The sequence below is a fragment of the Camelus ferus genome, chromosome 7 (assembly GCF_009834535.1).
Source record: "Camelus ferus isolate YT-003-E chromosome 7, BCGSAC_Cfer_1.0, whole genome shotgun sequence".
Classification (NCBI taxonomy): domain Eukaryota; kingdom Metazoa; phylum Chordata; class Mammalia; order Artiodactyla; family Camelidae; genus Camelus; species Camelus ferus.
The window spans coordinates 39188553-39205284 of record NC_045702.1 but is presented as its reverse complement, the minus strand read 5'-3'; the positions used below and the strand labels follow the sequence as shown (position 1 = coordinate 39205284).

Genomic DNA, 16732 nt, shown 5'->3' with positions numbered 1-16732 from the left:
GATTTCAAAGCTGGGTCCCTGTGTTCCTTGGAGGTCTATGAGGAATACCTGGTGATACTGGGGAGGTACCTGTGCTGCTGCTTAAAAGATTCATTCTAATTTCCTGCATCTGCCCTTTAGGGAACATCCCTGGCTCTGCCGTGCTGGTGTTTGACATCCACGTGATTGACTTCCACAACCCTTCAGACTCCATCAGCATCACCTCCCACTACAAGCCCCCCGACTGCTCAGTGCTGAGTAAGAAGGGAGATTACCTCAAGTATCACTACAACGCTTCTCTTCTGGATGGGACCCTGCTGGATTCCACGTAAGGGCAGCCCGGGATCAGTGGGGAGCACTCCTGGCAGATAACAGTTGTGTGTTCCCACTGTCCTCCTCCTCTCTTCATCAGATACTGGTTGAGAGCTTTTACCTCCATGCCTTTCACAGTGCATATCTCAAGCGTACATCACTGTTCTGGTGTGCTGTTCTGAGAGTTCCCTATGAATGGTCTCATCCTGCACCTGTGAAATTATTTTTCTGAAAAACAGATCTCATCTTATCAATGCTGTCTTTAAAAATTAACCCACAGATAAAATGCAAACTCCAGAGTCTGGCACATCAGGCTCTCCTGTCAGCTCCGTTCTGCCTCACCGGTCTCATCTGCGGAGGCTCGCCTCCCGCCTCCCAGGGTGCCATGTGCACTGGTGCAGGATGTGCACTGCTTATACCCTTCCTTCTGGCTACCTTCTGCCCTTGCTTAAATGCCTTCCCTTTTCTCAAAACCTTTGCTTAATTCCTAGAGAGAATCAACTGCTCCCACTTCTGTAGTCTCATATGTTTTATGTAGTCCCTGCCTTTTAGTTATTTTTGTTTCCATCACTGTTGCTGGTGTGAACACCTTAGCCACTTAACATGTTTCTCCATATTATTCCTTACATCTAGCCCAAAACACAGCACAAAGGGAGTATTTTGTAAATGTTAATTGAGATGAATCTGAAAATATATTGCTGGGTATCTACAGTGTATGCTAGTATTATGCAGATAAAAGGAACTTTGCTTATGTATCTGAATCTCCAGAGATACCTATAAATTAGTGCACTGTTCTCTTCTTTGGGAAAGAAACATTTTCAGCACTTATGTCTCCATATAAGTACATCCATTTTTGCACTGAACCTGACTGAGATTCCTAAGTTTAGTCTTGGGGAGAAAGAAGGACTTCATATAAGTAAGTATGTGCTACTGCATTTATTCTAGATCGGGAGGGTCTTCTCCCTCTCCCACCCGTCCCTCCGCATTCTAGGTTCAGGTGACAGAGGGAAAGCCAGGCATGAAGAGAGCGCATGAGGGACACACTCTTCAGAGCATTCTCTCTGGTGCTATGAGGTTCTGGACACTAACACATTTAGTGTATTTTATCAGATCTAAAATGTATTGCTTGTTAGAAGCATCATTTATTGTATCTCAAGAAAGTAAGAATGCTGCCCCCCAATAATGACATGCTGTCCATCATGAGACGTATCCCAAAGAAAGAGATGTTAAAATGTGAATCAATTAAATATGCACTGGTCTCTGGGTCCCAGATTTACAGGGACCTGGCCTACAACAAACCTCGCACTGATGATTAGAAGCCTGTGGGGGACAGTGGGAAAGAAGCGTGAATGTAGTTGATGGGGAGCAAGTGAGCTTATGCGTGGGGAAATGGTCCACAGGGTTAGAAGAGCCTGTAAGGCTGATGGGTGGCGGGCATTGCTCTGGCCAACGTTTGTGTTCTTGTCTGGTGCTCTTAGGGCCTTGGGAAGAGAAAGGGGGTGGGAAGTGAACAAAGGAATTCCTTTTCTGGTGGCTTCAGGATATGCTTCTCATGTAGGGTGGGGAGAGACAGTCTTCCTGCTTCTGTGTGTGTTTGGCGGATGTACAACATTCTTACAGAGCATCCGGCAGCCATGTGATGCTCCTTCTTGTTGTCAGAGATTCCATTCTGAACGCTGAGAGTCATTTGCATTACGTTTAGCCATAGTTTGTTTTTTGTGCCTGTGAGTCATGGCTATGTTACATTTATATACACATATATTTTCAGATTCTTTTCCATTATAGCTTATTAGGAGAAACTGAATATAGTTCCCTGTGCTGTACAGTACGTTACGTATAAATTGACACGGAAGAGCAGTGTCCGAGCATCCCTGCTGGTCTCTTCTGGGTGGAAGCTTCAGAATAATGGGACAGTGAGGAGTGTGGCAGGTGTCTGCTTACCTGCGTGTGGGAGAGGAGCCCCTTCAGGAAGAGGGGTCCTGGTCCCACCCCAGCCCCAATGTGGGTCCTGTAAACAAGGAGGCAGGAGCTGCTGTGGTTGATTGTTCATCAGGGCTAGGAGAATCTGCAGTGGAGAGGGTAGAGGGGAACGTGGGCAGAGAGCCAGGGAGGGCTGCCTGCCGCAGGAAGCAGGAAGCTGGTGACGGATGGGAAGCCGGGACTGCACAGAAGGAATGAGGAGAATGTCTGAGAGAAAACCCAGCAAAATAAAAACAAAAGGATGACTTGAGGAAAAAGAATTAGTGGGGTTTTTGGAGATGACACGTGAAAACAAATTGCTTGCTTGGAGGATTTTCTTAATGTGTGTTGAAACTGGCCTCAGTGGAGAAGAAACATTTGTTATTCGCTAACTAAATGAGTTCTTGGATATTCTGTAAGACTTGGAAACCTAGTAGTCCCATGGGAAGTTCCCCAGTGGTCCCTGGAAAAGGCATGAGAGGGCGCCTCTGTGCTACTGACAAAGGAGGGATTGTGTCGGGGGCAGGACAGAGGACGTCGTCTGCTAGGGGTGGCCTTGTTTCAGCTTCGTCCCAGGTACGACAAATGCAAACCCTGTTTTGGTTTGCCGGCTCCAGAGAACCAGCTTGAGGAGGGAGGGAGGCAGCAGCCCTGCACCCAGGGGAGGCCGGGAGCCTGAAATGGGATGTGACCAAAGGAGCAGTCCCTTCGTGTTGTGTTGTCACCACCTGGTGGTGGGCATCAAGGGGGCTCCAAGATATCCGGGAGGCTTTCCTTCCTGGACGTTGAAGAACATTCCCACTGTTTGCCTTTAGGAAGTGATAGGAATGCCATAGATTTGGAAATAGATTTACTTTCTTTTCTACTCTTTTTTGTTTTTAGATTTATTTATGTATTTATTTATTTTAATGGAGGTACTGGGGATTGAACCCAGGACCTCGTGTGTGCTAAGCATGTGCTCTACCACTGAGCTATACCAACCCCCCTGGAAATAGATTTACTTCCGATAGTGACTGAGGTGACTGAGCCAACTTCTATTCATCTAGATTCCCGAGGACTTTGGGCATCAAGGATCATTAAAACCGTGGCCCAGGTGAAACTCTCACTTATTTTTCTGGAGTCACAGACTTTTACAGACACAAGCACTTTACACCCTGCAGGCCATCCTTCCATTGAGCTCTTTATCCTTGCTCTCTGCTGTGCCACGCATAATACGCTATTTACTATTTAGGATATTCTGTGTAATAACTGTTATCTCCATTTTATGCATGAGGAAACAGAGAAATTATTATTTCCTAGGGTCAAATTAAGTGGCAGAACCAGGATTCAAACCCAGGTCTTGCTGAATCCAAAACCCAGGATCTTAATTATATATTTTTTTTAATTCTCATGAAAATTTCTGCCTAGAACATTGAAACTTAAGAGAAAAATTGCAAAACAGTACACAGGACCTTTTTTCCTCTGAACCATTGGCGAGTAGGAAGCCACTAAGGTCCCATCACCTCTGAAAACTTCAGTGTACATTTCCTACGAACACACACATTCTCCTGCGTAATTCAGTACATACCTTAAAGTCAGGACATTAACACTGATACATTACTACCTTTTAATTCTCAGTCCCTACTTGAGTTTTGCTAAATGTCCTCCTAAGGTCTTTTAAGCAAAAGGATCTGTTCCAATACGCTCCAACATTCTGAACAGTCCCTCCTCAGTCTTCCCTTGATTTTCACCTCAACATTTTTTTAAAATTTCAGGCTGGTTGTTTTGCAGAATGGCCCTCAGTGTGGGTTTGTCTGATGTTTCCTTATGATTCCACAGGCAATCTGTACCTTTGGCAGAAAGATCACAGAAGTGATGTGTTCTTCTCAGGAGAACCCTCTCAAGGACCAGTGGGCTGATGACCTAACTAGGGACTCTTCTGTTTCATTTTCAGGTGGAATTTGGGCAAAACGTATAATATTGTTTTGGGATCTGGACAAGTCGTGCTGGGAATGGATATGGGTCTCAGAGAGATGTGCGTTGGTGAGAAACGGACTGTGATCATTCCGCCCCACCTGGGCTATGGGGAGGCTGGCGTGGGTGAGTGTGCAACTGCGTGAAAAGGTGTTTGGGGCACATTCCCCAGTCTGCAGTTTGTGCCTTTTGAGGCGCTGTGTTTAGAGCCACAATATGCTTCTTCCACTTAAAACCCAAAGAATCTGTGGTTTTTAAGTGTCTAGCATTTTTAATTAAAGACCCCTGTGAATTCAGTATTAATACCATGTTAGTGGGGTTAAGCAGGGGTTTTTGTGAAACAAACCTTGACTTTTCAAACCCACCTGTGGGAAATGTCCCTGAAGGGGCTTCCCACGTGATTTCTCTTAGTCAAGACAGGTGCTTCCTTGGGAACTGTTTCCCAGGACGGTGGGATGTTGAACTTGTAAGCTACCCAAGGAGATTTCCTTGTGAAGAGATTGGTTTCAAGCTCTGGCAATACTGGCCTTATGTTGCCCTCACAGCTATTATGGTTTATTTCATAACTTTGGCCAAAATGAGCCCTCCTCTTGGGAGGTGTGGGAACTCTTTCAGTTTTTATGCTCCTGCTATCTGGAGATGGAGGATATGGAGGAGATGAAGGGCCAACTTAGAAAAGTGATAGGCACTTTGGATTGATCCTCTGTTTCACAATTTTTAAATAATTGTAAAAATACTGTTACTTCCCCCAATCTGAGAAGAAACACTTTTAAAAATACGTGTTTGTAAGACCATGCTCCTGTGATATATTATAAATAATTCTAATATGTATTATTTTAAATTATATATATTACATTTACTTATATCCGCGTACTTATATAAATTCTTTTGGACTCATACTATATATATTGTTCTAGAATTTGTGTTTACAAATCACATCTTGGATCATGATTTTAAGGCAGACTATATTATTCTTAAAGTTCTGCTGTTAGATTTATTCAAAAATTCCACCACTGTAGTCTCTACTGGTGGCTTTTAAACTTTTTAAACTTTTTTCACCAAGACAACCATTTTATCTCCCAACTTGTTACACGTAAACATACAATTTTATACATATATACATATACATTTAGTTTTATATATAAAATTGAAACTAAGTTTCATAAAATGATACCTATCCTTTCTATGTGGGGTATACCCTGATTTTATTCTATTCCTTGGTTGAAAACAACTGCTGGTCATCATCCTCAATATTGATTTCATGACTCACTACCTACAGTTTGGAGAAACCACTTGCTGATGCTGAACTTTCTTGGTTTCACAAGACAGGGCTCCAAACACAAGGCAGCTAAACCCGGGTTGCGGGGGAGGTTGAGAGGGGCGTGCCCACAGCCCTGTCGTTAACACTGCCTCCTCCCCTGTCCGTGCGGCAGATGGAGAAGTGCCCGGCAGCGCGGTGCTGGTGTTTGACATTGAACTGCTGGAGCTTGTGGCCGGCCTGCCAGAAGGGTACATGTTCATATGGAACGGCGAGGTGTCAGCCAACCTCTTTGAAGAAATCGACAAGGATGGTGATGGAGAAGTCCTCCTTGAAGAGGTAACTGAAACCCTTCTGAAAGGAGGTGGGACCCAAGGGACTCAGGAAGCCTTATTGGGCTGGGGGACCCATCCTGTATGTGAAGCCTCTCGGAGTGAGGAAGACACCTGTGCTTGTTTCTTGTGATGGTAACCTGCACACTCACACACCAAGCACTTGCACATGTACTCTCTAAATTGAAGCTCACAATCCCTGTTTGAAGAAACTGAGGCCCTGAGAAGTACAGGGCTTGATTCCAGGTCTCACAAGTATGGTTTCAGTTCCTGGGTGCTCACTGCGGCCTGCACTGTACTAAGTGTTTTCACATATATCACCTTGCTTGACCCTCACAACAGTCAAGTTTTTTCAGGAGAAGCATCCCTGTTTTTCAGGAGAAGCAGCTGTGCACAGAGAGGGTAAATGACATGCCCAAGGTTGCACAGCAGTCCAGTGGTTTGAGTCGGGATACACACCCCTGTCTTGGTCATCTAGATCCTGTATTGTTTCTCCTGCCCCAGACACACCTTTGTGGAGCTGGCCATAGAGTCCTAGTCTTGTCACAGCCCTGGGGAATTCCAGCTTATTCCACATCTGCTTATTCAAGGATGCAGCTCCAGTCTCCTCCCCTTTCTTCTGTCATCAGCATTTGCCTACTACTGGGTCATCCACAGTAGCATAAGAACATACTGCTATTTCCCCTTCTCTTGACACATCTTTTCTTTCTTTTCTGTCTTTATAGCAAAAACCTCAAGAGTTGTCTGTCCTCCCTGCCTCCAGTTCCTTTCCTCCTCATCTCTTTCCCACCACTCCTGTCAGCTTTTTATCCTTCCACACCACTGAACCTGGTCTTGCTAGGGAGCTGACTCCAGCTGGTCAGTGCTCACGCTACTTCATCGCAGCGGACTCCTTTGTGGGCCGCCTTCTTCCCCCGGCTTCTGGATGCCAGGGCTTCTCAGTGTTCCTCCTGCCTCACTGGTAGCTTCTTTTCAGGAGTCTTCTCCCTGGGCTCTTCATGGTGGAGTGCTGTGGGCTAAGTCCTGAACTTGAGCTCCTGTCCCCCTTTCCCTCACTCCCTTGGTGGCCTCAGCCAGTCCCTGTTGTCTTTACCATCCTTGTCCCGATGACTTCCAGATCAGTATCTCCGGCCCCATCTTCTCCTTCACTATTTCACACTCACATATCCAACTGCCAATTCAACATCTTCATTTACTGACCCCTGATGATCCACCCTGCTGAACGTGCTTCACCCAAAGCCTTCCCCATCTCAGTTGATGGCAATGCTTTCCTTCTAGTTGCTCAGGTGAGAGCGCTCAGCAGTCTGATTCCTCTCTTCCTCTCACAGGTTATAGTAAATCCATCAGGAAGTTATTCTAGCTCTATCTTGAAAGTATATCCAGAACCTGACCACTTCTCATCACCTGTGCTCCGTAGCATCTTAGTGCAGGTCCCGCCTGGACCTCTGCAAAGGTCTTCCTGCTCTCACCCTTGCCCCTCACAACAGCCAGAGTGACCCTTCTAAAACAGAAGCTGGGTCATGGCCTGCTTCAGTTCAGAACCCTGGAGAAGCCTCCTGTTGGGCTGCACCTTGCAGGCCTGAAAGCCTCATGGTTGCCCAGCCTCAAGACTGAAGAAACAGACAGTGACAGAGACATCAACAACTTATTGGACAGGGGATCTTACATGTTTGCAGCAAAAGGTCCTGGAGCGACACCCCACTATGTACCGCAGACAGCAAGGACATGGCAGGGATCTTCACTACCTGGGGGAGAAGGAGGCTACCATTTATAGGGGGAACTGACGTCGCATTGGCTTTTCAGTTACCTGGGAAACCAGCAGCTGGGACTTGTCCCTCACAGCCCCTCATGTTAACGACATCATGAGGACAGATGCTTCCCTTTAATAAACTAGCAGGTGGAGCTGTTCTGGACTAAGGATCAGAACAATCTCTGGCTGGGGCAGGGGGCAAGCACATTCTTGTGTGTAGGGTGTAGGTGAAGCAGGGACTGGTGGAGCACAGGATGTACAAAGAGCAAGAGAACAGCCATCTTGAGTGGCCTGACCATACCCAGCCCCCATTTCCTAGTCTTTACAGTGGCCTGTTAGGCCCTACAAAGGCCCCCCACCATCTGCTTGCTGTAACCTCCTCCCCAGTGACTCTCCTCTCGCTGTCCTGTGAACACACTGGGCATCCACCCATCCCAGGTCTTTGCACCAGCTGTTCTTTGCTCAGAAGAAAAATTCCCCTGGATAACTGTTGGGCTCATTCTCACTTCCTTCAAGCCTTTGCACAAGTCTGTCTTTCTCACTGGGGTCTTACCCTGACCACTGAATTGATACTTCAACCCGTTCCCCTACCTCTACTTGATCTTCCTCACTTGGCTCTACTTTTCATTTCTCTGGAGAATTTCACTTTCCAACTTTATAGTTCACTTTAAAAAAAAGTTCCTTTTTAATTGCGTGTCTTTTCCACTAGCATGTACTAGAATTCCAAGGGCAGGATATTTTGTATGTTTATTGATGTATCTCCAGGGTCTAGGATGGTGCTCAGCACATGGTAGATAGTAAGTTTTTATTGTGTGAATGAGTGAATGAATGAATGAACACAGGCAGCATGTTCTCAAAGGTGAGGGTGGTTAGGGGATTGGCCTTCGGTCTAAAATTAAGTGTTGATTTGGGGAAAGGGGATAGTTTCAGTGGCTGCTGTGTATTGGCTGCCTGGGACCTAAGGGGTCCTGGAGTCATTTCTTCAGGGGTTTTTAACCTGCATATGGAGGGAAAAACCCAGGTCATATAGCTCCTTAGATTTTGTCTGTTCTGCTGGCTCAGACTTACTGCCCTCAGGCTGCTCTGCTCAGGCTCCGGCTTGGTATTCTTGGCTGCTGTATCTCATGGTCTATTCTGTCCCCTTTCTCTCCAGTTCTCAGAGTACATTCATGGCCAGGTGGCATCTGGCAAAGGGAAACTCGCTCCTGGATTTGATGCTGAGATGATTGTGAAGAATATGTTCACCAACCAGGACCGGAATGGAGACGGGAAGGTCACAGCTGAGGAATTTAAACTCAAAGACCAGGAGGCCAAACACGATGAACTCTAAACCTGACATGAGCCACTTGTGTGACACCAAGCCCTCTGTCGTGGCATAAAGTGCAGTGAGGGTCTCTCAGAAGAGAATCGTCAGCAAGTAGTACATGGGTCACATAGTACCTGGGACATACATCATGGTGGGTTGATACACATGGTGAGACTTTTAGGCTGATGCTAAACAAAATCAGTGCAGGTGCCTTAGCATGGGCTGTGGAGAATATCGAAAAGGCTGCATTGTCAGCCATTGTTTTGTGAGCCTTCTGGGTAGTTTTGTTATTAAAGGAAAATAGTGTCATACAGAAGTTATAACCATCTTGGAGGGAACGGAAGAAAAAGTGTCTAGGTTACTTATATGAAGAGGATTAAAAATTTTTTTAGCCTGCTGGTGTTTTAAAAGTGTTCTCCAGATGGGCAGAAAAGACAGAGGGCATGCCTCAGCAGGACCCAGATAGCCCCAGAAAACTCTTCCCACTTGGTAGTGCCCAGCCTCCACTGTCCCTCAGTACACACACACATACACTGACACACTTACTTTTCTAGTTAATCACACCCCACCTCACTGTGGTCTTCCTATTGGCTGGGTAACTTGGAGGTTAAAAAGAAAATCAGCAGACCAAAGGAAAGACTTCTTGGACCATGAGTAGAGAATTTGATTCTGCATTTGTCACATAAGGGTATCTGCTTCACTTTCTTATTCCCTTCACTCTGTCCTATTGCACTGTCTTCCTGCCCTGAATCCTTCAATCAGATGGATACATGGAGAACTGGTGAGTATCTCACTGTGGCCAAGGTGGAAATGTCATCCCAACAGATGAGCATAAACAGAGTGATGTATTTCTGCTGCTCATACATGCCCTGGAGAGGGAGGTGCCCTAAGGCCTGTGGGCCTCTGTGTAGAACAGTGTTCCTGCTGGCCTGTCCCCACGTTATGCAGTAACCACCTTGCTGCCTCCTAATGTCCTCTGTTCCCAAGTGGTGGTGGCACTTACCCTGAAGTAATCAATGATTTTCCTTTTGAAACTGCTTTGTTTTACTAATTTAAACTATTTTGTACTGATGTAACCCTGAGATAGTTCATGAAGATGCTCTGCACTCATTCAATGGAATAAATGTTGGAAAATGAACTTTTGACCTATAAAGTAAAGAATTACATCATCAGTTTTTGTGGTGTTTTATTTGAAGGCTCATGTAGCCCATGAGAATACACCATGCCATCAGAATCCCCTTGATAAAAACTCAGCAGGACTGAATTGAAAGGAGAATTGGAAGGAGACAACTGTATAGTATACAGGGAGGGTAGGTCAGTGAGGGTCCTAGCTGGAAACACACCCTCATATAGGACTTCTGAAGAGAACTCTTTACAGAAGTGTGGGCAGGATGTCGAGGTACCCATGACTGTTGACCAGCAACAGCAGGAAGCTATTCCACCCCGTGGGCTTGAAGGATCAAGGGGAGTCCAGGTGGGGCTGCCTGGCAGTTGTGGACGGACACAGCTACTCCCAGAACTGAGGCTGGCACTGTAGCAGAGGAGTGAGGGAAGAAACGCCCCTCCTTTGTCCTGCACTGGCTCCAATTAGCTGAAGCCAATCTGAAACCAGAGGGCAAGGAGCTTAGGGGCTGCTGTTCTCAGAGATCAGCGTTTTGGGGTGCAGAGGAAGGTGGACAATGACGCTGGTGGGGGTTGGGGTCAAAGCAAATGGAGGCTAACTGGCATGTGTATAGGGAAAACATGTATATCTACATATATATTTTAAAAAGCAAATGTTATGGTTTACTCTTTGCAGGGACTGTGTGTGCTTTTGGGAGGTGAAGGAGGTACTCGTGGGCTTCCTGGCTGCTCCTGCAGCTGTCATTGATGTTCCCTCACCCTCTTCTACAGAGCACAGTCACGCAGATTTCTCATTTAACAGAATTCCCATAAGTGCACTAGATAGGTTAATGCTCTGCTAAATTGAATTGTCCTTTGGAATGCACTTGACCTATAACACTTTATTATGCTTACTTATCTTTATGAAGATAAAAATCTTGTGCTTATTCTCTTACCCTAGATCTTTAGTTGGTCCTCTTTGAATTTCTTCACTGGCTATTTTCTACAGTGGTGGAGACAGACTGACTGAATAGAGTTTCTCTGGGGAAATGAAGGGCTGTGGGCCTTAAGAGCTTCAAGAATGGAAGGAAACTTAAGCTTATTTTTGCTTTTGTACTTAAGCTGTCTGCCTGACTGCTGAGCTGGAACATTGGTGTTTTCTGGCCTTCAGACTCAAGACTGAAATATTGGCTCTTCTTGGGTATCTGGCCTTTTGTTTTTGAGCTTTACTGAGGTATCATTATCAAAATGTAAGACATTTCAAGTGTATGTGATCATTTGATATAAATATACATTGTGAAAGGATTCCCCCATTTAGTTAATTAACACAAACAACCCCCCTTTTTTGGAGAACATTTAAGTTCTACTCTTCAGCAAATCTCAGCTATGCAATAGTCACCATGTTAAATATTAGATCCAGACCTTATTATAGCTGAAGTTTGTACCCCTTTACCTACTTCCCTACCCTGGTAACCACATTTTTTTTTTAACTGTTTCTATGATTTCAACATTTTTTTTTTATTCCACATGTAAGTGGTATCTTTCAGATATTTTTTGCAGTGTTTATCTTTCTAAATCTTTGGCTTATTGTTGAGTGCTGCCTGGCACTTCCATTCTTCTCATTGCTAAGGGAACATATGCCATTTTGGCAGGGAAGCTGGCCAGACTACAAGATTATACATAAGCACTTTAAAATCCTAGGTTTCTAGGAACAAAATTGCTTTCTTTGAAGCTTTCTTCCCTTGGACCTCTTGGAGATCTGGGGTCTTTATATAAAATAAGAATACTGCTCCCAATTATTTATTGCTAGTTGTGGATATAAATCTTCTATGCTTACTAAAACAGTGTTTGATTCTGTGTGGTCCTCTTCCTTAATGTTGGAATTTCAATAGGTCAGCGGATTCCTTCCAGCTTACAGTGGTCATATTTAAATGTCACTTGAATACAAAAAATATCCAAAATTTATGCATTTCAAAATTTCTTCTTTGAGCGCTAGGTACCTGTTTGGTATATTCCCTTGTATATCTCAGTCACCTTGAACTGCGAGTGTCCAATAGAATGGTCCACTCCCTTCCCAGCACCCTCCAGCCAAGCCTATTCCTCTCATTCTTCCGTTGCACTCATTTACTCAAATCAGACACCTGGGAGCACCCTATTCTCTCACCACTGCCATATTTAATCCAACAGCAAGGCTGATCATTTCTAAATCTAAACTATTGCAAATGATCTACTTCTCTCCAGCTCCACTGCCCCGGTTCTGCCAACCTACCATAATTTCTAGTTTGGAATTCTGCAGTACTCCCTTATTTGTTTGCTTGGGTATACGGGAACCCCCTGCTTTTCAGTAGTTCACTTTACGCCACTTTGCTTTTATGAAAGACTTAAATTTGACATATCTATCTTCACTAACTGAAAGAAATCCCAGGAGGATTTTTGCTTTTACAAAAAGGTGCAAAGCAAGAACCACATTCAGTGTTGTAGAGGGAATGTGCAGCCCCAACAGCGAGAGGCACCGCCAAGCTCCTTCCTCAGGAACTGCACTCAGTATCAAGCTGCCATAGCTTTGAACTGTATGTGAGCCTCTGTGCTTGATCTCTTTTGTGCCTCTGTTAGCAAGATGTGTCCTAAGGTAACTGCTTCTTTGCTTTACATCATTTTGGCTTAGGAAAAGTTTCATAGGAACACTACTTTCACATGTAGGGGGTTGGGTAGGACCTGTATCTGCCCCTACCAGTCCATTCGTCACTTGTCACCAACTGTGATCATGGCACTCCTTCACAGGGAAAGTAAAACTAAGTTTATTATGATTTACAAAAGCCCTGTAATCTGGCACCCGCCCCTCTCCTACTCATCTGATGCCATTCTTCTCTTTGCTCCTAAGACTGTTAGATCAGTTCTCAGTTCTTACTTGGGGCTTTTGCACATGCATTCCCTCTCCTTGGAAATCTGCCCCCTCAGCTCCTCACACAGCTGGCTCCTTGTAATCCTTCAGGCTTTGGCTTAAATATCACATCAGAGCTTTCTCTGACTACCCTATCTAAAATAGGTCCCTTGTTAGTTGTATTTTTTTCATAGTGTTTGCCTTATTTATGCTTTAGTTCTTTTCTCCTTTTGTCTCATCCATTAGGATGGAAGCTACATGAGGGCAGGAAACATGTCTGATTTAACTACTGTTTCTCTAGAACCTAATACAAAGTAAGGACTTAACGTATTTGTTGAATGATTCATTTAATCCTTCCCTCTTGAATTAATATGCCACTTTACAGATGAGGAAATCAAGGCTTAGAAAACTTGAAAACTTACTCCATGTCATAGGCAGAATCAAAGACTCATATCCAGGTATGACCAATTTCGAAGCCTGTGTCCTTTATACCTCAGGCATTCATCTTTTAAACTTCGTACTGAAATACCAGACTAAGTACAAAATACAGCAGGACTGCTGAATTCTGGGGCAACCTTGGGAAAGTTTCAGGCTTAGTCATTCAAGATCACACGTATCCTCTCCTTCCTGATTCTCATAGGGTATTACCAAAGAGAAAACCCTGAACCTCAAGTTTGGTTAAAAAAAACCTTCAATAATCTACCTAATCAACTTTAGTGTCTTTTAAACACACCATGGAATGTAGATTTCTAATGATATCTCTGGTGCAAGCTAGTTTTCTTTCTCTGACAAACTAGTCCCCCTCCCCTATTTTCTTCAAAATTGTGACCCTTAGCACTCAAAACTGCTTTCCTCACAAAGTAAAATTTGAAATTGACAACTACTGGTGGTAGTTGGTGTTGGGAAAGCTGCACAGCTGCATGTAAATCAATGAAGTTAGAACGTTCCCTCACACCATACACAAAAATAAACTGAAAATGGCTTAAAGACTTAAACATAACATAGGAAACCACAAATCTCCTAGGAGAACATAGGCAAAACATTCTCTGATGTAAATTGTTGCAATGTTTTCCTACATTAGTCTACCAAGGCAACAGAAATAAAAGCAAAAATTAACAAATGGGACCTAATTAAACTCATAAGCTTTTGCACAGCAAAGGAAACCATAAGCAAAATGAAAAGACAACCTATGGACTGGGAGAAAATATTGGCAAGTGATGTGACTGACAAGGGCTTAATTTCCAAAATATACAAAGAGCTCATACAACTCAAAAAAACAAGCAATCTAATCAAAAAAAGAGCAGAAGACCTAAACAGACATTTCTCCAGTGAAGACATACAAATGGCCAATGGGCACATGAAAAGATGCTCCACATTGCTAATTATCAGAAAAATGCAAATCAAAACTACATATCAACTCAAACTGGTCAGAATGGTCATCATTAAAAATTACACAAATGATAAATGCTGGCAAGGGTGTGGAGAAAAGGGAACCCTCCTACACTGTTGGTGGGAATGTAGTTTGGTGCAGCCATTATGGAAAACAGTATGGGAAATAAAAAACTAAAAATAGACTTACCATATGATCCAGCAATCCCACTCCTGGCCATATATCCGGAAGAATCTCTAATTTGAAAAGACACATGCACCCCAATGTTTATAGCAGCAGTATTTACAATAGCCAAGACACAGAAACAACCGGAATGTCCATTGACAGATGACTGGATAAGGAAGCTGTAGTATATTTATATAATACAATACTGCTCAGCCATAAAGAATAAAATAATGCCACTTGCAGCAACATGGATGGACCTGGAGATTCTCATTCTAAGTGAAGTAAGCCAGAAAGATAAAGAAAAATACCATATGACATCACTCATATGTGGATTCTAAAAAAAGAAAAAAGACAACAATGAACTTATCTACAAAACAGAAACAGACTCACAGACATAGTAAATAAACTTATGGTTGGTTACCAGGGGGAAAGGGGATAAGAAGGGATAAATTGGGAGTTTGAGATTTACAAATATCAACTACTATATATAAAATAGATAAACAACAAGCTTCTTCTGTATAGCACAGGGGATGATATTCAATATCTTATAGTAACATATGGTGAAAAAGAATATGAAAAGGAATATATGTATATGTATGACTGAAACATTATGCTGTACACCAGAAATTGACACACTGTAAACTGAATATACTTCAATCAATAAAAATACTAAAAATAAGTGGGGGAAAAAAACTACAATGAGGTACCAACTGAAACTGGTCAGAATGGTCATCATTAAAAATTACACAAATGATAAATGCTGGAGAGGGTGTGGAGAAAAGGGAACCATCCTACACAGTTGGTGGGAATGTAAATTGGTGAAGCCACTATGAAAAACAGTATGCAGTTTCCTTAAAAAACTAAAAACAGACTTACCATATGATCCAGCAATCCTACTCCTCGGTATATATCTGGAGAAAATTCTAATTTGAAAAGATACATGCACCCCAATGTTCACAGCAACACTATTTGCAATGGCTAAGACATGGAAGCAACCTAGATGTCCACTGACAGATGATTGCATAAAGAAGTATACATATATATATATATATATATATACACACACACACACACACACACATCTCATATTTCTGTCTGTAAGCCTGTTTTGTAAATAAGTTCATTTGTTTCAATTTTAGATTCTGCATACAAGTGGTAAAATATATATGTGAATATATAATGGAATACTACTCAGCCATAAAAAAGAATGAAATAATGCTATTTGGACCCAGAGATTATCATACTAAGTGAAGTAAGTCAGACAAATATCATATGATACCACTTGTATGCAAATCCAGGCAGTCTGACTCTATGGCCCATTTCCTAACGGCTACATTAAATTGCTTTGAAAATTAAATTTGAAAACAAATATTTTAAATATCACTAACATCAGGGGCAGTGAGATATGATAGGTTCATGAGTGTATAGTGGAAGAGTCGTGGGCCTTGGGTTGATAATCGAGTTATCTTGGTAGTGGCTTGAAGAGGCTATGGAGACTGCTTTCATGGCCTTCGTTTTATTGGGAGGTGACTGACCTACAGTCTTAGTAAAAGACTGAGCCACGACTAGAATGCAAGGCATACCTTCAGACTTCTTTACATTTACACCATGCAAAATGCTTATTTGTGGAAGCATACTATAAACTTCTTTGGAAAACAGCCAATATGGAAGGCTCTAACAGCAAATACAGGGGTAAAGAGCTATCATTAGATCAGAGATGCCCAACTATTTTCTATATGAAAAAGCCCTGCAGGTAATTGATACTCCCATGCTATGCTATCTGCTTTAAAGCAGGAAGTTTGGTTTTGAGTTCCATTCTGGAAATACCTAAGCAGGAACAGTCTACTTTCTGCCAGTGCATACTTTGTTTCATTATTATAAAAAGGAGAAGCAGTGATGAAGGATAAGGATGGGGTACCACAGTAAAAAAGTTTGCACCATGAGACCTTCCGTATCTGATTAGACTAGAAATTATTGACCACACTGGACGTCCAGAACCAGGTGGATCATGCTTTGTCTGTATCATAGTTCAGATGCTAAGAAAACTAATTAGTTGCTTATAGACTCTGCAGTTCAAGAGCTAGAGTCAGGATCAAAGTTATCCACAATGGCAAATCTCTGAATGGAATTCAGGCTACAGAGATGAATGTTGGTTCCTAACCTCAAAGTACTCGGTTTTAGTCACCAGGACACACAGCTACATTTTGTTCCCTGCCTGTGGCTGTTTCTGAAATGCTTAGACTTACAATGAAGTATCTTCTTTTACTAATATTTTCATTGGTGGAAAACAATTTTCCCAGGCCACAGTATTTTCTGAAGAGTAGATTAAATTTTCTCTGCAAAAAT

The 16732-nt window shown here is 43.1% G+C and overlaps 2 protein-coding genes across 2 annotated transcripts in view; one reads left to right on the top strand and one right to left on the bottom strand.

Annotated features, from left to right (window-relative positions):
• FKBP9 (FKBP prolyl isomerase 9) overlaps nucleotides 1–10021 on the top strand; it is a 38363-nt gene extending 28342 nt beyond the window's left edge. Inside the window, 4 exon segments of the mRNA XM_006187749.2 lie at nucleotides 121–307; nucleotides 4184–4329; nucleotides 5637–5800; nucleotides 8697–10021. Of these exon segments, the coding sequence (XP_006187811.2) occupies nucleotides 121–307; nucleotides 4184–4329; nucleotides 5637–5800; nucleotides 8697–8873 (674 nt within the window). The 3' untranslated portion in view covers nucleotides 8874–10021.
• The window catches only part of LOC102504942 (retinitis pigmentosa 9 protein), a 116291-nt gene that overhangs the window by 42325 nt on the left and 57234 nt on the right, over nucleotides 1–16732 (bottom strand). The window lies entirely within an intron of this gene.